Below are 22,365 nucleotides of genomic sequence, written 5' to 3'. Positions count from 1 at the left end.
GCCACTGATTTTAGAACGCCAGAAGGAATTTCCTAGTACAAACTATTTTGTTAATTTCTAATTTTCCTTTACAATTATTTTTTAAAAAACTTTTCTGCTCATCAAAATTCTCCCTGCTCCCCCTAAAAATTTACTTTAAATATGCAATGAAAATAAGTTTTGTTTTACAAAAGCCTACCAGAATCATTTTTCTTACTACATAAAGCATTTATTAAATAATACTAGTAAAACTGAAATGGCCTCAGCCTTTTACATCCGTGCGCCACGTTTTAAAAATGACGATTGGCTTTCAAGGCATGGTTGTCTGAAACATTCTACGTAATTTAAGCACAACGGCAAAAACATACGAATGCAGATCAAAATGAGTGTGTAAGGAAAAAAAAGTAAGATGAGCGTAACTGCACGTTGTGTTTCAGATCTACTACAGCTGAGTCATTTCGGGACACGAGTGTGTGTTTCCAGGAAAAAAAAAAAAAAAAAGCCGAGAGGAAGGAACCAGGATGGGGGCTCGCCGGGTTCCCCAAGGCACTCCCAGAAGCAGGCACCGGTATTCCGCGGTGATAGGCGGCGTGGTCAAAAGAGGCGCTGCGGCCCCTTTAAGAGACACAGCACCTTCTCCAAGATACCATCTTGCACCAGGAGTTCACTTAAGCTCTCTACCTACCTTGCTAGATCCCTTCTCCCTAACTGGATACTGCCGGCCGGCGGGGCGAGCGCGTCTTTTCATTGGCCTTGCGCGCACGGCCCTCGCTCATTTATTGGTTACAATGCCCGCCACTCGGCGTTATCTCCCGCCTCCCTGAACCTTAATGTAAGGTTGAGTGAGGGCTCTTGGGTTAGTTCCTGTTAGGCCCGGGCCGGGGGAGTAGGTGGAAGTCTCTTAAGATGCCCGGTGGGCTAGGGCACTGGGAAGTGTGAGGGGAGCTCGAGGAGGCGGCGAGGGGAGACCCACTGCAGGCCTGAAGAAGAGCAGCGACCGAGCCCGCCTTCCCTACACCATGCTTATAGAGGATGTGGATGCCCTCAAGTCCTGGCTGGCCAAGTTACTGGAGCCGATGTGAGCGAGCCAGGCCGGGCCGGGCCGGCGAGCGGAGGCGTTGGGGGCCGCGGGGGCGGGGGAAGGGGAGCGGCGTGAGGGCGTCGGGGCGCCGGGGGAGCCCAGACTGGGGCTCGGTAGTACTACCGCGCCGTGGGGGGCGGCGGGGCGGGGGCTGCGCTGCGCGGGACTGGCTGGGGGCCGGGCGGCGCGAACGGCGGGGACGGCTAAGGCTTTTTAAACACAAACGCGGTTTGGGGGGGCCAGACGGGGTGAATAGGGACGGGGAGGGAATCCAAAACACTGCTGTTTGGGAGCTGAAGGAGGTGGTAGGGTTGTCGAGGGATTTTTAAACGTGGATATTGAGACCTTGAAGGAGATAGCAGGATGGCTTAACAAACTATTAATCCGGGACTAAAGGGTCTGGAAGCGGAGTATCCAGAGCCTTTTCAAAGTATTAGGGTAGAAAAAGCAGAGCACGAACCTTGGAGCTTAGTAGTAATTATTGGTGAGCCCTCAATGTGGGTATTGAAGGGTTTTAAGAAATTGGGAGCTGATTAATATGGTAACAAGGATTTTAAGGCGTTATTGAACTCATAGTGTTGGCGGAACTGATGATTTTTGGCTACCATGAGAGGTTGAGGAAAAATTGAGGTTTTTATGAGTTTGAGGGAAGAAAGGGCTACAACTGCTATGTAATATTTGTGGAGGGTTTAAAAGGGATATACCTATAGCATCTAGGCTTTTTTTTTTTTAAGGTACCGATATTCGAGGGAAAAAAAGGGTAGTAGAAAGAATAAGGGCCTTGTAAATGTTGACAGATGAGGACAGCTGAAGGTAATTTAGTTGTGGGATTATCTTTTGAGGGGCAGGAAAGAACAAAAAACTTGTCCTTTTGAAATATTTTGGGTAGTGTTGTAGAGATATTAGTAAGGAGCTTGAAAGTGATAGCAGAGCTGCTGCCTTTTCTCTTTTTTGATAACTTTTAAGGAGCTAGGGTTTTGCAGGTACTTATTTGGGGAGATACTGGGGTATGACTAGTTTCTGGAACAGTCTCCAAGGGGGTGGAGAAAAAAGGAAAAGATGGAGAGTAGGGGAAAGATGTCTTTCACCAATTCTTTGGAAAGAAGATAGGACTGTAATGGAAAGGAAATTCACTGCCCCTTCCTCATTTCTGATTCTTACTCTCCTATCGGGAGCTAAAGGTTTCTGTTTGAAGGGAAGGGGATAGCAGAAGAGTTGGACAGGTTTTGATCCATTAGATCACATTGGTTTTGTGGAAAAATTGTTTTGGAGGGTGGAGTAGTTTGGGAAGTGTGGAGGCATCATAAAGTTGGGATGTTGGAAGACTGCAGCAAGCGACTTCACAGTTGATCTATTTCCTAGTCTTCCTGAGAAACCTTGTTAACTCTTTTTTTGTTGTTGTTGTTGGTTTCTTGGGATGGCATCTAGGAAGTGTCAGCTGTAGTCCAATGTGTAGCCTTGTACAGGTAGCATGGGTAAAGGAGGCAGCATTAGGTTTGGAGTGGTATTGCATTTTGAGCATGAGAAGTGTGTGAATGAATAAAGGTGCACTAAGAGCTTCTGAGTTTTATGTTAGTGGTGGTCTGGTTAGAGTGAAATGACTGGTGGACACACGCGGCAGTTTTGTAGAAGGATATAGGCCCCTTGAATGTGCGTCTTACTTTTTCTACATTAAAATGTTTTGGGGCCCAAAATGGAAATGCACTATGGTATGAAGGTTGGAAACAAGAAAGATTTACTGAAACTGATATGTGGAGAGTGCTGAAAAAAGTTGTTTATTTAAAATTTAGTTGTCTTTATATTACTGTAGATTAAAAAAGTCAACTTTGTACACCTGCTATTTCTTCTGTTTCTTTGGAGTTTCCTGTATAAACTCTGATTTTTATTGGTAGAGATCCCTTTAAAAGTGTTAAATGTATATTTTATGTCTTAGGTAGAATGTGACAACTTTTAATATTATGGACTTTCTTTGTTTTTATTTCTTTTAAAGCTAATTTGTTTTACTCTGGGTAATGCTTTTTTTATTGTCAAGATTCAGTTTGAGTAGAAGAAACTTCATCTTACTAAGGGCATTTTCATTAGGTTTTTTTGGCTGCACTAATAAGAATAAAGATTGTGTCTTAAGATGATTACTTGCTGGGAATGGTGGTACAGGTCTGTAATCCCAGCACGAAGGTTGGGGGAAGGCTGAGGCAGGAGGATCACTGTGTGTTCGAGGCCAGAGTCTGGGCTACAAAGTGAGTTCAAGGCCAGGCTGAGCTACATGGTAAGACCCTGTCTTAAACCAAAAACAACAAAAACCCAAAAAGATTACTTGTGTTTATTTTTCCATTTGAGTTAATATGTTCAATTTAAGACACATAGCATACTTTTAATTTTTTTTTTTTTTGAGAACAAGTTCTCGCTTTGTGTTCAGCTGTCCCAGAACTCACTTTGTAGCCCAGGCTGGCCTCAAACTCGTGGCGATCCTCCTGCCTCTGCCTCCCGATTGTTGGGATTATAGCGTATGCCACCACGGCCGGCCACATAGCATACTTTTAAAAAAGTTACTCAAGGTGTTTTGTTTGTTTGGTTTTTTGAGACAGGGTCTCTATGTAGTTGAGGCTGGTCTGGCCTCAGACTTGTGGTGATTTTCCTGCCTCTTCGCCACAATGCTGGGATTTCAGGTGTGAATCACTGTGTCTTCTTTTTTTTGGTATCGGGGATCAAACTTGGGAGCTTGCGCCTGGGACGCAGGCAGCAGCACCATTGAGCTATAAATCCCCAGCCCTGTCAGGCTTTCATTTAAGTTTTTTTTTTAAGAAAATGTATGGCCTGGGCTGGGAGTGTAGCTTAGTGGTGAAGTGCTTGCCTACAATGCCCAGGCTCTAGTTTCCCCATTATCACAAAACAAACAACCCCACTAAAATCATTACTTAGGCTTAACAGTGTAGATGGCTGTCCTGGAAGTACAAAATAAAAATACTTATTTTTAATTCACATAAGTACTGGTTTTGGAAGGAGGTGTTAATAAGAAATACAAAGTGCAAATAATCACATATTTTCCTTACTGGTATGTTGTCTTGGGAGATTATTTTTTGTTTATAGATCTTTAAGTGCTGTACTAAAGTGGGCAGTGTTTATAAATTTACTTTTTTGCATGTTTGAAATTCAACAAAATTTTTAAAGCAGAATGACACGTGGCTACAATATAACGTTTCAGAGCAGTTGTTAGACTTTCAGATATTTAGGTTGGAGTCAGAGTGTGGCTATGTGCATGATTTCTGTTTTACTTTTCATTTAGCCTCATTTATAATTAAATAAATTTATAAAAGCTCATGTTCAGGGGTTTTAAAGCATGTTACATTTTGTTACTGGTGAAACAAAAGCATGTAACAAGAAGTTTCTAAATTAATGCAGTTTACACGCCATTGTACCTATAGACAAATTAGAAATGTCATGAGCCTTACAACTTATCTGTCACCTTCCACTCCTTGTAGACCTGGAACATACCTGTTACTGTTACTGGAGGACAGAGGAAGGAGCCTGGAAGAAATAACTCCTTAGTTCCCTTAGCATGTTGGAAAAAACCTTTTTTTTGATACTGGGGATCGAACTTGGGACCTTGTGCCTGCAAAGCAGGTGGCGGAACCACTGAGCTAAATCCCCAGCTGGAAAAAAACATTCTTGTTGGCACTGTACTAAAGAAGAAGGAAACCATATCTTACTTAGGCAAGCAGTTTATGTGAGTTCCTTGCAGCAAGTGTGTAAACAGACAGATCTTCTTTGGGGTTCTCATCTTTCCTCACACTCAGAATATCCTAGATATCCTAGTCAGGGTGATAGTTTCATTTTACCAGAAACAAATGCTCATTATAAGTATGCAGATCCCTTAAAAAGAAGGTTCTAAAGTAGATCCAGGAGATAGATGAATCACTGAAGAAATTTGTAAGTTTAGAAAAAGTCCATGTAACTTGGGAGGCTGAAGCAGGAGGATTACAAATTTAAGACCAGCTTAGGGTATTATAATGAGATCTTGTCTCAAAAAACAAAAACAAGGGCTGGGGATTTAGCTTAGTGGTTCCACTGTCTGCCTTGCAAGTGGTTGATCCCCAGTTCCAAAAAAAACCTCCCCAAAAACAAAAACGCAAAATAGTTCAGGCAAGTAACTGACCTACATTTCTACCAAACATAGTATATTTAATGTATGAATTTTACAGTTATTTATATTATATATTTAAAAAAATATATAAAAATAAACATTTACATTTGCTGCTTGTTTGGCTTATTGTAAAAATTTGTATTGGGGCCTGGGGATTTAGCTTAGTGGCACAGTGCCTGCTTGGCAAGTGGGAGGGCCTGAGTAAAATTCCTGGTACCAAAAAAAAAAATTTGTATTGGTATGTATTTTTAAAAGGTGATGGCACCAGGGATTTAGCTCAGTGGCACCACACCTGCCTCACAAGTGTAAGGTCCTAAGTTCGATCCCTGGTACCAAAAAATAAAAATAAAAAAATAAAAGGTGATGGCTACCAGGCGTGGTGGCACATGCTTGTAATCCCAGCACTCATGGGCTGAGGCAGGAGAATCACTGTAAGTTTGAGGCCAACCTGGGCTACATGATAATAAGTTCAAGGCCAGGCTGAACTCTACATAGTGAGACCCTGTCTCAAAAAACAACAAAAAAACCCAAAAACAAAGATGAGGGCATTTGTAAAGTTGGACAATTTTATTTATGTATTCTAATAGTGCATCATTTTTTGAATCAGGCATTTAGTTTCTAGTTATGTATTTCCCTGATTCACTGTGATTTTTGGAGAAATTGTCTAATCTTTCTTAAACAGCTAATTTGCCTACTCAAACATATGTAAAGGATGCAAACTATGAAGAGTACTTTATGTACTTAAGTAATTCTGTAAATTTTACAGGTTTTGAAATAAAAGAGTACATTAAACTCTGCAAAAGTAAGTTGCCTGTTAATGTTAAACATCAGTACTATTTTAAAAATATTAATCAGTCTCATGCAAGGCACAGCTAGTTGGTTCTGTGAGAACAGGATTTGCCAGTGAAAGTCATAGTCTTGATATGCAATTTTTGTGAGCTCTGGCTGTCATTGTCTTTTGAAATGCACTGGGAGATGAGTATGTTGTCATCTTGGAGTGTGATAGAAAAGGCAGCAGTAAGTTTTACTAAGATTATTTTATTGGTTCATATTTATTTGCTCAGTGATCATGGCAGTATACCTTAGTTCAACTCTAGTATTTGTGTACTGCTGTAAGTTTGTAATCCTTATAATGTTAAACTCTTAGTAATCTCTGCAGTTGCCCAAATGGGAGGAAAAAAATCATCTAGTTGTTAGACCTGACCTGATAAATAAACTAGTAGAGTTAAATGAATATTTTGGAGTTACATCCTTAAGATTGAGAAGAATTAAAATTTCTCTACAGTACAGTACTGGATTCAAAGAATTAATGTGCTTTGTAAAGTGCTGTGAGGCTTATTTAAGGAGACCATTCATGGTTTCATAGAAAAGGGCTTAGTTTGGCCAGAAGACTTATTGGCAAGTCTTAGTCTACTAACTTAAGAACATATTTGTTCTTATGTCCTTGGTCTGGCTCCTAAGTACGTCTGACTTCATTCTTCCTGGCCCAACAGCTATAGGCTAGAAGCCAGAAGTTGCTTTTATAGTCCTGTGTTTCCTTCCTACCACTGTCTTTTCTCATCCTCTTATAATGTCATTACTTACTTTTATGCCATTTGCTATTTTGTTTTATAATTATTTCACATCTATTTCTTCACCATGTGACTAGGGGGCAAAGTTTCTCTTGCACAAAGTAATTCCATTACCAAGTAAGATGCTTTCTACTTAATTAACAGTAAATATTTAAACAAATGAACATCCTCATGTGTATTTACATTTGTTGACAGTTGGAAAAGTAAGATTGGGCTAGGGATGTAGCTCAATGGTAGAGTGCCTGCTTACCATAGACAGTGACCTGGGTTCCATCCCTAGCCCTTTCCGCGCATGCACATGTATACACACACAAACACAAAAATACAAGAATTATTTTAGTTGTCAAATTTTGTGTGTATATTCACTTGATGATTACTGCTGTAGGAGCTATAGTCCAAATATCAAAATGATGTTTGCAACTGACAGAAGTGTGTATATATTTTACCCCCAAACAAATCTTGGGGTGTTTTTTTATATCATATTTTTTCATGAAGGCCCTTCATTAATTAAGGGTAAGATGAAAGTGCTGTAGTCTGAGTGTTGATGTTCCTAAAATTTGTAGTACTGAGCATTAAACCCAGGGTTTTACACATGCAAGGCAAATGTGCTACCACTGAGTTGCATCCCCAGCCCCATATTTTGGAATTGAATCTTCAATATGATAGTATTGAGATGGGGCCTTTATAATTGGATTAAAGAAAAAAATAGAAGTGAGAAAATAAAATTATGGATGTTTATTTTCAATTTATCTTCTGTGTATGAATTTTCATGGAGCTGTAAGCAGAAATTTTATGTCTTGATTTTTCTAGTTGACATTAGTATATCAGAAAGAAGCATTCTTCATATTTATATATTGTTCTTATAACTATCTCTGTGGATGCATAATAGTTCATAGACCTCCAATAATAAGAGAATGGTTACCTTGACTCAACTTTTTCTATTAGAAGTGTTTTGGTGTTTTTTTTTTTTTTTGAGACAGGGTCTCACTATGTAGCCCAGCAATCCTTTTTCCTTAGTCTTGCAAGTGCCGGGATTACAGGTGTATGTTTGCCTTTGTTTCCTTACTCTAGTGTCCCATAAGTATAACTACTGGTGAAGAAATATGGGCATTTTTCTTTTTTTTTTTGGTACTGGGGATTGAACTCGGGTCCTTGCGCTTGCACAGCAGGCGGCGAAACCACTGAGCTAAATCCCTGGCCCAATATGGACATTTTAAATAGCTGTTGACATGTATTAGGGTCAGAAGATTTTTTTTTTCCCTATGAGTCAGTAGCACATTTATTTGTTTTCTTATCTCTGAAAAAAAAGATCACACTAAGAATTTAAAAATTAGGCCCATATTCAGAAAGATGTAAATTTTTCTGAAAGTGAAAAGGCCTAAATAGTCTTGGCCCTTTTCCTAAAACAAATAAACTGCAGTGGTTTTTTAGTAGTGTTTTTTGGCTTGGGGTCAAAGGTAGGACTTTTACTCTCTCAGCTGTTAGAACTGAGTTTTTGGCTGAAATCTGTAAAGTTAGCATCGTTGCTCAGCAGATGTATACTATTCTTGGAATAAATTCATTAAAAGAAGAAAAGACAAATTTGAAAATTTTTCAAATAAGGCATTCTTAGAACAATATTTCTGATTTCCTAATAAAAATTCTAACTAGTTTTTAAAATCTTTTGCAGTACTGGGAGTTGAACCCAGGGCCTTTGCACTGAGCTACATCCCCATCCCCCACATCCCCCTTTCCATTTTTTGTTTTGAGACAGCATCTTGTTAAGTTGCTAAGTTGCCCAGGCTGGGCTGGAACATGTGACCTTACTGCTTCAGCTTCCGAGGGTGCTGAAATTGTAGGTGTACCCTACCACTCCTGACTCTAATTGATTTTATTTTTAAAATAACTTAGCAGATAACTAAAACATTGTGTAATAATATGCAGATGTGAAATTTCTTTTTTCTTTTTGGTTTTTTGAGGCAGGGTCTCACTGTATAGTTCAGGCTGGCCTGGAACTCACAGGAGTCCTGCCTCAGCCTCCCAAGAGCTGGGATTACAGGTGTGTGATATTCAGGTGTGAATTTTAAGGAGTCCTCATTTGTAACATATAAGTTTTAGGAAATTTCTTTTATTCTTTGTGTTTACTAAAAGGTGACTGTTAGTTGATACTTAGGATACATTGTCTTGCAGATATACACTAGAAAAGTGTATGTGAAATTGATTTTATTTGTATGGAATTACAGCTGAGTGTTAGTTTCAAACGTATGCTTTCTGCCTGATCTGGAGTGGATCACTTACTTTGTATTTGTAAATTTACTACTTTAGTTGACTATAGAGTAATAATTTAAGATGTATATTATTACCTTTTCTTTCTGAAAATATGTATATTTAACATAGCCAGGGATCCAAAATTTAAAAATTCTATTCATTCCCAATGTACTTAATTCTTGTAGCCAAGTAGAAATGAATTTTCATAAGCTTTGGTTCCAGGTGAGTAGCTGAAAGGTTTTAAGTGTCTCTGCCTCTGTCTCTGACAGTCTCACTGTGTAGTTCAGACTGGTTTGGACTTGCAGTGATCTATATTTAAGAGTCTTAGTCATGCTGTGATTTTTTGGTGACCCACACCTGGAAGTCTTGTTGGGTTACCATTAGCATCAGTAACATAGCTTTGGTATTAGAATTGTCAGATTTGAAGGTTATATACTAAGAGGTTAGTGTGTTGAAAGAATAAGAACAATCTGAAAGGTCCAGAAAATGACAGTATCAATGTCCCCAATATATTGAAATTTCACTATTCAATTATTATTGTTGTTATTTTAATTTATTATTATTTTCAAATTAATATCTTTCATAACACACTTTCTCAGTACATATTAGGAGGCATTAAATTTAAATGCTTTTGGGCAGGGGATTTAGTGCCATGCCCGCCTCGCAAGCACAAGGTCCTGAGTTCAATCCCTGGTACCGAAAAAAAATTAAAAAATAAAAACAAGTAAACAAATTTAAATGCTTTTTTGTAAATAAGGAGAGGAAGGGGAGGAAGGGGGGAGGATAGGGGAAAAAAGAATCAAGGTGTATTGTGTATAGGTACAAGTTATGAATATGATCATTATATATATATATGTATAAAATGTACCAATAAAATTAATTATAAAAAATGTACAATGAAAAAAAAATAAATGCTTTTATTCCTTTGGCTGTAAATATGACTTTGCATTTGGTGTAGAATTCTATCATTTAATAATCATTTGTTCACTAACATTAAATAAATGTTTAGAATCTGTGATCACTTTTCCTGAAGTTTAGACTTTTTCTCTCGCTCTCTTTTTTTTTTTTCCTTGATTCTGGGGATTAAAGTCAAGATCTTCTCACTGGGCATCCCCAGCTCTTCTCTCATTTTTTTCATTTTGAGACAGGGTCTTAAGTTACCTTGGCTGGACTTTGACTTATGATCCTCCTATCTCAGCCTCCCAGAGTGCTGGGATTACAGGCCTGTACCACCATGCCCAACTTCTTTTGTATTATTTTACCTTCTCTTAACTGTTCATCTTGATTTTTTTTGGTACCGGGGATCGAACTTGGGTCCTTGCACTTGTGAGGCAGGCGGTCAAACCACTGAGCTAAATCCCCAGACGGTGTTCATCTTGATTTTTAACATCAACACATCTGAAGCAGCTTAGCTCTGCATTCATTCATTCATTTGTTCATTCATTGTGGTACTAGAGATTGAACCCAAGACCTTTGCACTAACTACATTAATTACAATTTTTTGCATTTAGCATTTGGCTAATTCACTAAGTTGCCCAGTCTGGATTTGTTATCCTACCTCCATCTCCCAGAGTGCTGGGATTATAGGCTTGTTCCACCATACGTTTATTTTTTTGAGTTTGAACTCTGAATTTTGTAAAAGATAACTGGGCTTGTTAAACCTATTCCTTTTATTCGGTAGTCTTTATTGGCTGTTTTACATGTTTCTTATTAGGAACCTCATATCATTACCTAGCAGTAGTCCTATCAGGTCATGAGACTCCTGTAAGGTTCTGACAACACTAGAGAAAATAACGGTGCCATTTTCTGCCATTCTTATTTTCTATGTTCTTTTCTTCTGTGTCAGAATATCCTTATCCAGGATTTGAACTTTCTAAATAAAGGTAGAAATGTGATTTTTTTTCTTTCTGTTCTCTTTTTATGAATGTAGAACTACACTGATCAAATATTTTGTTATTCTTGGTTATAATTAGGTTATACTCACACATTACTACTGTTTTAAGGTGTTTCTTGAATACCCAAGGTGAAGACGGCATGTATAATATTTTTTGATGATGAAACTATATACCTTTTTGTTTGTAATTAATAAAGTAATACTGTCTTAACACACACACACACACACACACACACACACACCTGTTTTAGAATTCAGCAGTTGGCTTGGGTATGGTAGTGCATACTTGTAATACCAGCCATCTGAGGCAGGAAGGTTACCGGTTCCAGGCCAGCCTGGACTATGTAGTAGTCTCAGTCTCAGACAAAGGATTTAGCAATTGGACTGTTCGTAGTTTTCTGAAATGTAACTTAGATTTTTAAATTAAGGAAAATCTTTTTAAAACTTTCAAATGATATGTTTTTAATAATAGGTAACTCATCATTTTGACACTGTTCTAGTGTACTTTGACCTTTGTCCATAATTATTTAACACATTCATGACAAGGCCTTAAATTGTATGTCTCCCTGCTGGGCAGCTTGGACCACTGGTGGTACATGCATGACTGTCCCGTTAGGTGACATGGGATAGTGCCATTGGATGGTACGGGCTGCCCAATGGGACAGTTATGCATGCACAGCAGTGCTTCAAGCTGGTGAGAACGTGTTAAGTTAGCTTTGTCTCAGAATTTGGTGCACAGATGTTTAAAGAACCAGCCTTTCCCATGACAGTATTGGCAAGGATAAAAATCTGTTTTATTTATTTATTTTTTTGGTGCTGGGGATCAAACTCGGGTCCTTGCGCTTGCATAGCAGGTGGTGAAACCACTGAGCTAAATCCCCGGCCCCAAAATCTGTTTTATTAAAGAAGAACTTTTAAAAACTAGAAAGATATAAGGGTATTCACGCTTGACTTTTGTTTACTAATAAAGATACTGGGATGTGATTGATATTCTTGAGCTGAAACTTACTAACTTTCTGGTTGACAGTGGAAGCTTAAGTATTACACAACAAGATTGGTTGGATTGATTAGTGTTTTGTAGGGATACGATCATTGTTTGCATGATGGTTTTATTTATTGTCATCCTGAATTTTTTGTTTCACTTTTTTTGGGGGGGCGGTACTGGGGACCTTGCACTTGTGAGGCAGGCGGGGGAACCACTGAGCTAAATTCCTGGTTTCACGTTTTTTTTTGGAGATGCTGGAAATTGAGCCCAGGGTCTTCACACTGAGATACCTCCCTCTTCTCCCCCTCCTCTTTTTTTTTTTTTAACTTTTTATTTTGAGAAAAGATCTTACTAAGTTGTTCCAGGTTGGGCTTGAACATGTGATCCTCCTGCCTCAGCCTCCTAAATTGTTGGATTATAGGCAGGTGCCACTACATGCAGCTTTATTTTACCTTTATGGCAACCCTGTGAAGTCACAAAGAATATATGTTACTTAAACATGAGTTCATTGGGAAATCTGGATTATTTTTAAAAATACATGTAGGTATGGATTTTATCTTTTTAGTTTCATGTGATACAGATAAAAACATTAAGCCTGACAGATTGGTATACTTCAGGACTTGACAAGCTGGGATCCTGTGCTGCCCGGGTATAGGAGATGATTTTGAAGGTCAGGGCTAGGATACTACTAACTAGAAAAACTGAAGCAGACAGAAACTATCTCTGCTGCCTTTCTACAATTTCTCTAGTTTATAAACCCTAGATATTTCTTTGCTTATAGCTGCTAAAGCATTTGCCAACAAAATGGTATCATCTTTTATGTTCTCACTTTATAAGATGATCTTTAAGATACTCATTGAGAAGATGAGCAGTAGGGTTCATGGCTTTTGGCTTCTTTTGGGATGGGGGCAAGGTCTTGCTATGTTGTCCAGGGTGGCCTCAAACTTGCTATACTGCTGACCCAGCCTCCCAAGCATTTGCAATTAAAGGTGTGCGCCACTGCCCCCAGCTTTGATAGCCAGTTTTGGATGCTAGCGGCTGGGATTGTAGAGAAAGGTGCTTAAGAAGAGAGAGGATGTCTGTCCATTACTTTCCCTGCTTTCTCCTCACTGCTGACAGGGAACCGATAGTTCCTGAGGTTGATTTATTCATTCATTTATTTATTTTTGGCTTTATGAGGTATGGTCTCACTATATAGTTCAAGTTGGCCTTGAGCTCACCATGTACCCCAGGCTGGCCTGGAACTCATGGTGATCCTCCTGCCTCAGCCTCCCAAGTGTTGAGATTACAGGCATGCACCACCATGCCCAGCTCTTTATTATTTTTCTTTGTGGTGCTGTGGGTTGAACTCAGTGGTATTGTGGCACATCCCCAACCCTTTTTAGGAAACAGGGTCTTGCTAAGTTGTCCAGCCTGGGGTTGAACTTAAGATCCTTCTGCCTCAGTTTTCTAAGTAGCTAGGAGTATAGGCATGGGATATTGTGCCTATGTAGTGTGTTATTTATAGTGCTTCTGTAGGCTGATGCCTAACAGCAACTTAGGGTTAGATGCAGCCTTTTCACTGTTGCCATTTGAGAAAACAAAAATGTACACGTGGTTAGAGATTCTTGGCATAACTAGAACCTCAAAAAATAGGGGAAAAGTAGTTACAGAAATAAGTGAAAAAGGAAAATCTCACTTGCAGTATATACCTGCTGTTTATTATAGTAGCCTGTGTTGGTAGTCGCTTTTTAAAATAATGCTTTTGAAATTTGATTTTCCAAAATGGGGTTAACTTTGTTCTGACACATTGTTTGAAAATATTTTAAAATTTTTGTTTTCTCTTTATCTGACTAGATGTGATGCAGACCCTTCAGCCTTAGCCAACTATGTTGTAGCACTGGTCAAGAAGGACAAACCTGAAAAAGAATTGAAAGCCTTTTGTGCTGATCAACTTGATGTCTTTTTACAAAAAGGTAATTATTGTGGATCTTCCACCAAGTATTTATTTATTTTTGGTTTTTTTGAGACAGGATCTTGCTATGTAGTCTATGTTGGCCTCAGTCTCCCAAGTGTGCCACCATGCCCAACATCCACCAAGTATTTAGATAAAGATTTTGAATTTAAAACTTGAATTTAAACCTTCCTGAAGATTTAAGTTTTATGGTAAAGAGAGTGGTCAGGTTTCTTTACATATGCATTCATGCTTAATTATTTCTCATGTGTTTTGTAAGAGTAAGTTTTTTCCCCACTCCTTTTTGTTTACTTTTTTTTTTTTGAGACAGAGTCTCAATATGTAGTCCAGGCTGGCCTTGAACTCACGATTCTCCTGCTTTAGCTTTTCAGTGCTAAGTGCTACCACACCCAATCTGCTTTTCTCCTGTGTTGAGCAAATGGGAGCTCTCATATCTTTTAGGTCCTTCACAGCTTTTGGCAACACCTAGTTGAGGGTTGAGGAATAACAATTTAAGGATATGGAAGCTGCTGATTCTTGTTTAGACAATGATCCCATCAGTCTTTGCCTATCTAGTCTGGGGCTTGTTTATATCCTAGAATGGATGGACATCATCCCAGAAGCCTCAGCCCCCCAGCATGCTGGGATTACAAGTTTGAGCACTGACACCTGGCTAGACACTATAAATATTTTTGATGTTTATACTTCAGTGAATTCTATTCCTCACATTCCATTAGTCTGAAGTCTCAAGATACTTCCATATCACTTTTTTTTTAGTAGTATGTGTTTGCTATACATAATATATTTGTCCTGGGGAGTTTGTATGTGTACATACTACATCTTAATCTTTTTTACTTTCCCTTCATCTGTAGATCCCCTTCCCGTTTGCAGAAGGTCTACCTTCCTGTTTCGTATATCTTTTATTTTGCTCTTTATTTATACTTTATGTTTCTCATGTAAAAGAAGCAAGCTTCTGTAGCTGATTTATTTCACTTAACATTATGGACTCAAGGTGCATCCATTTTCTACAAATGACTCAAGTTTATCCTTTTTATGGCTGAGTAGTACTCCATTGTATATATATGCTGCATTTTCTTTATCCATTCATCTCTTGATGGATATGTAGGCCACTTTGAAGATTTAGCTATTCTGAGTTGTGCTCCTATAAGCATGGACACACATGTATCATTGTAATATGATGTCTTTAACTCTTTCAAGACGATACCTAGTACCTGGGTTGAATGGGGTTTCAAATTTTAGTCTTTTGAGGAATCTCTGTAGTGATTTCCATAGTGGTTACACTATTTTACAATCCCACCAACAATGTAGAAGGGTTCCTTTTTGAGGCTTTTTTTTTTTTTTTTGGTACTGGGGATCAAACTTGGGTCCTTGTGCTTGCGCAGCAGGTGGCGAAACCACTGAGCTAAATCTCCGGCCCCCTTTTTGAGGTTTTGATGATAGCTCTTCTTTCTGCAGTAAGATGATTTCACTGGGCTATTTTAATTTGCAGTTCTCTAAGGCCAAAGATGTCGAACATTTTGAAATATACTTATTGTCCATTTGTAGTTCTTCTTTTGAGAAGTTTCTGTTCATTTTGATTATCCATTCTTTGGTAATTAGTCCTCTGTCGGAGGAGTGGCTGGCAGGAATTTTTTTCCTATACTGTAAGTTATCTTTCTGTTGGCTGTTTTTTTTTGCTACGTAGAAGCTTTTAAATTAGATATAAATCCATTTGTTAGGGCCAGGGATTTAGCTCAGTGGCGCCACCGCCTGCCTCACAAGTGCAAGGTCCCGAGTTTGATCCCCGGTACCCAAAAAAAAAAAAAATGCATTTGTTGATTATTGGTGTTATTTCCTGTATAGTTGGAGTTCTGTTCAGAAAGTCCTTGACTATGCTTATATCTTCAGAAGTTTTTTTTTTTTTTTTTTTTTCGGTCGCTTCTCCCCCAGCAGGGTCTCACTGTGAAGTTCAGGCTGGTGTAGAACTCACTATGTAGCCTAGACTGGCCTCCAACTTGAGGTGATCCTCCTGTCTCAGCCGCCCAAATGGTGGGATTACAAGTGTGTGCCACCACGCCTGGCTCTTCAAGAGTTTTTACCTATTTTATCATCCAGCATATTAGGCGTTTTTATTTTAATATCTAGATCTTTCATCCATTTTTATTTTATTTTTGTGTGTGGTAAGAGATACAGGTCTAGATTCAATCTTGTGCATATAGATAATCAATTTTCCCAGCATTGTTTGTTTTTCCAGCCTGTGTTTTTGCCCTCTGTGTCCCAGATCAGATGGTGAATGTGCCTGGAGTTGTTTCTGCATCCTCTATTCTGTTTCATTGCTCTATATGTCTGTGTATATGCCACTATTTCATATTATTCTCATAACTATATTGATTTTCCAACAGATTTAAGAATCTTTTAAAGTTTTTGAGTAGTCATACATTTAATCCAAAAGTTATACCAAGATAATATTCCTGCCTATTGTGTATGTGCTCCTTTTTTCTCCTACTGCACATAGTTTTTCAGTTTTTGTGTCCTCTCAGTTGAATATGTAAAGACATTGTCTTATATCTTCAAGATTTGATATTCTCAGTACTAGTTCTTTCTGCAGATGTTTTGTGGGCTGGGGGTAAAGCAAAGAGATGGAGTACTTAACCTAGCATGTACAGGGCCTTGGGTTTGACCCTCAGCACTTCCCAAAAAAAGTTTTATGTTCTCTTGTGTAATAGTCTCATAATTTATTTTGCTTTTATTTATGTAAGTTTGGGTTATTTCCAATGTTTTGTTATTATATACTCTGAAAAATAATCATACTTATGAATATATGATTTGCATATGTGCAGTTATGTCAGAAGGACTTAAATAGCCAAAAGTGGGATTCCTTTCCTTAAGGTTTCACTTTTAGTCCCATCTACAGTTATGAGATTGCCTGTTTTTCTAAAGCTTTGTTAACTATGTTAAAACATATTTTTTGTTTGTTTGTTTATGTAAAACTTAAATGTTACTTCTTTTCTTTAGAAACTTCTGGTTTTGTGGATAAACTATTTGAAAGTCTCTATACTAAGAATTACCTTCCACCTTTGGAACCGGTTAAGCCTGAGCCAAAACCACTAATCCAAGAAAAAGAAGAAATTAAAGAAGAGGTAATACAAAATTTTTATTTTGCTTTTGGGAGTTTATTAGATCCTATTGCCAGTAGTCTTAGTTGAAAGCTGAGCTATTTGTTTATTTATTTATACTTTTTTCTATTAAGTTTATTGGTACATTTTAGTTATACATTATGATCACATTCATCATTGGGAATTTGTACCTGTACGTGATAGATCTTGGTTCTTGTTTTTTCCCCATTCCCCTTCTTTCCCTTCCACCCCTCTATCCTTCCCTATTACAAAAACTTTGTTTTCATTTTTTCCTTTTCTCATATTTTTTTCTTTCCCTTCTTTCCTTTCCCCCACCCCCCTCCCACTTCCCCTTCCCCTTTGCCCCTTTTCTTCCTATTTTACATTATCTATTATACATTTTGGCCCTCATTTACACTTGCAGTTTCTCACACCAGAGAAACTATTTGGTATTTACACATGTGTGTCCTATTTATTTCACTTAAGGAAGATGAGCTTTTTAGAAGTAATTATCTATTGATTGAAATTCCTGGACTTGGAACATGGTACATGATTATTCATCAGGAATTTTCAGTTCCTTAGACTTGAAGAGTTGGAAAAATTTTAGATAGCTTGTTTAGGCACTGTAGAAATACTTCGAATTTCTGTGATATTGAAAAGTTTAGAAAAACGTTATTTAGTGACGTCTAGAAAAAATAAAAATTAATTAAATCAAATTAATTACAGAGGCTTAACTGAAAATAATACATTAATGAAAGTAAAAGAGAAATCAGTAGGTAACATTTTCATGTGTATATATAAACCAGTTACCTTTTTAACCATGTTATTTTTTTTTAAATAATGTAATTAATTATTGCCAGGTGTGGTGATACATACCTGTAATCCTAGCACTTGGGTGACTGAGGCAGGAGGGTTGCTGTGAGTTTGAGGCCAGCCTGGGCTACATAGTGAGTTCAAGGTCAGTCTGAACTACATAGCAGACCCTATCACCAGAAAAACCAAAAAAAAAAAATTATAAACATCACTATTAACATTGGAATGGAAAGAATGGTTTTACAATGTAGAAGTTCTAAAATATAATTATGGATGACCACCCAATTATTTAACCAAGATGGAAATTTTGCTGGATTCATTGGTAATTCTTTTAAATGACATAGTATATGGTAAGACTGGATTTTTATATCAGGAAACATGAGTTAAAATAGCTCTACAAGTTACTTTTCCGCTTCACTTTCACATTAGAAAAATGAAGACCATAGTACTTACTGAAGATTAAAATATTTTATATACAAACATATGTAGTTCCTAGGCCAGTGCCTGGTACATAAATGTTAAGTATTATACAGAAATATTTTCCAGCATTTGGTTTTATTAATATTATTCTCAAGACTAAGTGATTTTTTTTTAAAAAACATAATTTGGAGATAATTTTAAACTTACATAAAAATTTCTAGAATAGTACTCAAAACATCCATGTGACATCTTCCTGAGTGTGTTTATTGACGATTGCCCCTTTTGCTCTCTGTACATGTTCACACTCACAACTTTTTTCCTGACTCATTGGTAATAAGTCATATATATTAATGCCCCTTTACCTCTAAATCTTATGTACATTTCCTGAGGGTATTCTCTGAGATAACTATAATACCGTTTTTTTTTTGTTTTGTTTTGTTTTGGTACTGGGGATCAAACTCAGGTCCTTGCGCTTGTGCAGCAGCCGGCAAAACCACTGAGCTAAATCCCCGGCCCTACAATACCATTATTAATTCAGTAATTTTAACAACCAAAAAACAAATACTGTTATGTACTGTTTGAGTTCCAGTTTCATTAAGTCACTGAACAGTATTCCTTTTTTATAGTATGTTCCTCTTATCTCCAGTCCATTATTTATTCTTAGGATCACTTATTCTTTAGTTGTCTCTGTTGTCATTTCTCATTCACATTTTTTCTTTTTGTCCTTGAAACAGGTTCTCTCTATGTACTTTAGGCTGGACTTGAACTGGCAATCTTCCTACTTTACCCTCTTGAATGCTTGGACTATGGGCATCGGCCATCACACCCAGCTTTGATTCACTTTTAAATTCTATTCTGATTGAACTGATCTAACAGTAAAAGAAAAACAATGCGGCTATATTATATTTAATTAAGATTAACTGAGACCACTATCACTTTTTGTATCATGCCCTGTACTCTGTAATCCCAGCACTGGGGGGAGGGGGGGGGTCTAAGGCAGGAGGATTGTAAATTTGAGCCCATTTGGATATGGTGGTGCTGGCCTGTGACCCCAGCACACTCTGGTAATCTCAGCACTTGGGAGGCTGAGGTTGGGGAATCACTCCAAGATTGTAACCAGCCTGGGCTACCCAGTGAGTTCAGTGGTTCAAAACCAGCCTGCAGTACATAATTGAGACTCTGTCTCAAAAAGAAAAAAGAAAAAGAGTGTGAGCCCTGTCTGGGCAATTTAGCGATTTAGCCAGAATATGTCTCAAAATTTAAAAAAGGGCCTGGGAATATATCTCAGAGCAAAGGTCACTGAATCAATCCCTGGTCACAGGGAAGGTGAGGGTGGGGTGAGGCTCCCTTCATCTCAAGTAACAGAAATGGGAAAAAACTTTTCTTAAGTGCTTCATAGAGATTTTTCTTTGGCAGTTTATATAATATTTAATTTATGGTCAGTGGCATAGATAAATTATTGTAAGTTAATTTTTCAATTTTTATTAGTACATGTTTGCAGTACATAATGATTACATGCCTTGTGGGGGAGTTGGTACATGAACTAACACATTCTTTTTTCATCCCCTTCCCCCCACCCTTTCCATCTCTTGGTCCCCTTTCTTTTTGCAAAAGATTTATCTTTCTTCCTATCATATATGTTTTACTTTGCTCTTCGTATTTTGGATTTCTTATATAAGAGAAACTGTGATATTTAAGCTTGTGTGTCTGACTTATTTCACTTAATATTATGGTCTCAAGGTGCACTCATTTGTCTACAAATGACTCGTTTATCCTTTATGGCAGAGTAGCACTCCATTGTGTTTAACACATTTTCTATCCATTCATCTGTTGATGAACATATACGCTGCTTCCAAGCTGTTAGGAATTGTCCTGCTCTAAACATGAGTATGCATGTATCACTAAAATTTTTGCTGCACAAGTGTCCTTTTCTATAGACGTTGAAGGGCAGTGGTTTAGAAGTGTCTTTGAAAGGCAGCTGATTTGGTTATAAGAAAAGCTTGTATTGTCTTGTACTTTGAAAGAACAGTTTAAAAATGTTGCCACACAGTTTCATTTGTACCTTTATAGTAAGACCTTTTAATTTTGAGCATTGTGAAACATGGATAGTATCAACTTAGGTATAGAGCTACCCCACATGACACTATATGTTCCTTGTTTGTAAGATTTTTTATATAACTTAAGTATAATTTCTGACATAATTGATAGTTCATTTAATTGTGCATAAAATAATAGTTTAATGTAATTCTGTTAGATAATGTAAGCAGAAGTTTTATGTGGCACATATCTTTGGTCTCTTTTTTCTGGTCTGTGCTCAGTTGATACAGTTGCACTGAGCAAGGTATGAAGCAAATCTAAGAATTAGCCATTTTAACTTTCTTCCTTGGCCCTCAGCTCCATTAGTGTTTTTAAACTGGACTGTTGGCCACAGGGGGAACTAGGTGAGAGAATTTGGATATTGATACAACTCAAACTGGTATTGGAAAAACAACAGAAGATATGAGCTATGATTTATGAAGCACAGTGTATTTGTTCCTGTTTTCTTTATTCTCTCATTGTCCTAAAGGTTTTGTTGTTGTTGTTGGGTCTTTTTGTTGTTGTTGTTACTGGGGATTGAACTCAAGACCTTGTACTTGCGAGGCAGGCGCAGCGCCACTGAGCTAAATCTCTGGCCCCTTGTCCTAAAGTTTTATTTTGTGTAGAAACTCAATTATTTGTCCTGTGTAGTTTTTGCTGTTTAGCTGATTGCATACCAGTGAATTAATACATCCTTTGTTTTTCTTGTAAATTGGTAGAGAATGGTTTAAATAGTCTGCTTATGTTGTGTTTGTTGGTGACACGTGGTTACCATATTGTGACTGCACTTTCTGTTGCCTGAATTTTATTAAATTGTGATCTCATGGTCCATTGACTCTCTTCTTGATTTAGGTTATAAGTGAGCTTCTCCATTAGATGGGAATTTATTTAGGTTTTACAAATGACTTTATTTCACCTTTCTGAAGTAGGGCTATATGTATATCTGATTTGAAAGCAACTTATTTAAAGATAATAGTCACTGGAGTGTTCTCTCTTTCATCTGGTCATTCTTCACTGTTAGTCTTTAAAGAAACCTTAACATTTCCATTTCAATGTAGCTTTACATGAAACTTACATGAAATATTTAGTTTTATTGCATTCATTAAGTTAGCTATTTGTGTCTGAAAACTTTTCTATTAAATCTAAAGTCCTTTTTGTGTGCAAATACATTTTATATTTAGGAAGATATAAAGCATTTTGCTATATGATACTTAATGATTTGCTTTTTCTGGTATTTCAGTTTAAAGAGTGAATTGCTTATTTCCTTTCTACACTACCATTGTTTACCTTAAATTAACATTTTAAAAAACTGTTAAGGTAATTTGAACATCTTATTTTACTTTTCTTGTTGCTGTTTTTGGATATGATTTGACTTTTCGGTATTTCAGTGTGATTTTTTTTTTTCCTGCACTCTTTGTGCTAGATGGATCATCATCAGGTAGCTGTATTTGTAATTTATGGAAGGCCTTTTCTTATTTCTAATGAATGTTTTTATATAGGTATTTCAGGAGCCAGCAGAAGAAGAAAGAGATGGCAGAAAAAAGAAATACCCTAGTCCCCAGAAGGCTCGCTCAGAATCTAGTGAACAAAGGTTTGTGTTTTTCTTTTATTAGGAAGACATTGCTAGCTCAAATATTAGTTGCTTAGCAAGGACTTTAAAAGGATTTTAAATAAAATATATATGTATATATTTTGACTCCTTTCTTGTTAAACTCATTAAAGAAGTGTTACCTTTCTTCTTTCCATTCTTGTTTTTTCTCTTGTCTTCTTTCTGTTCTTTTTATAAACAGTCATCATTATGTGTTTTCCCCAAGAGCTCAGGGGTGGGAGCAGTCTCCTTAGAGAATATTAATGAAATGTTCCATTTGGTTAGGGGTGCTCAGGATTAAAATCATCCGTATTATTTTATGTTATAAATGGTGTAGCTTTTGTGTGGAATCATCAACCTACAATCAAAAAACTGATTTTAAAAAATTTTGGGAAAGTTTGTTTTGCGCCTTTTTTTCTTTTCTAGTTCTGTTTCTGCACACCCCCATATATTGGGTTCACCTTTTAAAAAAATTTCTCCTCACCCAGTGCACTTCGAGTGGGAATATTTTTTTCCTTTTT

The 22,365-nt window shown here is 37.4% G+C and overlaps 1 protein-coding gene across 2 annotated transcripts in view; it reads left to right on the top strand.

Annotated features, from left to right (window-relative positions):
* Positions 1–803: 803 nt before the first annotated feature.
* The window catches only part of Rbm27 (RNA binding motif protein 27), a 75,188-nt gene continuing 53,626 nt past the window's right edge, over positions 804–22,365 (top strand). The window contains exons 1-4 of one of the 2 annotated variants that reach the window (XM_004854346.3): positions 804–1,057; positions 13,735–13,853; positions 16,847–16,971; positions 21,756–21,847. In XM_004854346.3, coding sequence (XP_004854403.1) covers positions 999–1,057; positions 13,735–13,853; positions 16,847–16,971; positions 21,756–21,847 — 395 coding nt within the window. In that variant the 5' untranslated portion in view covers positions 804–998. The remainder of the gene's footprint in view (positions 1,058–13,734; positions 13,854–16,846; positions 16,972–21,755; positions 21,848–22,365) is intronic. The other variant, XM_013075747.3, reaches the window with a different exon arrangement.

This window comes from Heterocephalus glaber, unplaced genomic scaffold, assembly GCF_053883595.1.
Source record: "Heterocephalus glaber isolate CG9 unplaced genomic scaffold, H.glaber_assembly_v1.0 deba00001463, whole genome shotgun sequence".
In the NCBI taxonomy this organism is placed as follows: domain Eukaryota; kingdom Metazoa; phylum Chordata; class Mammalia; order Rodentia; family Bathyergidae; genus Heterocephalus; species Heterocephalus glaber.
The sequence above is the reverse complement of the archived record's forward strand: the minus strand, read 5'-3'. Positions and strand labels throughout refer to the sequence as shown.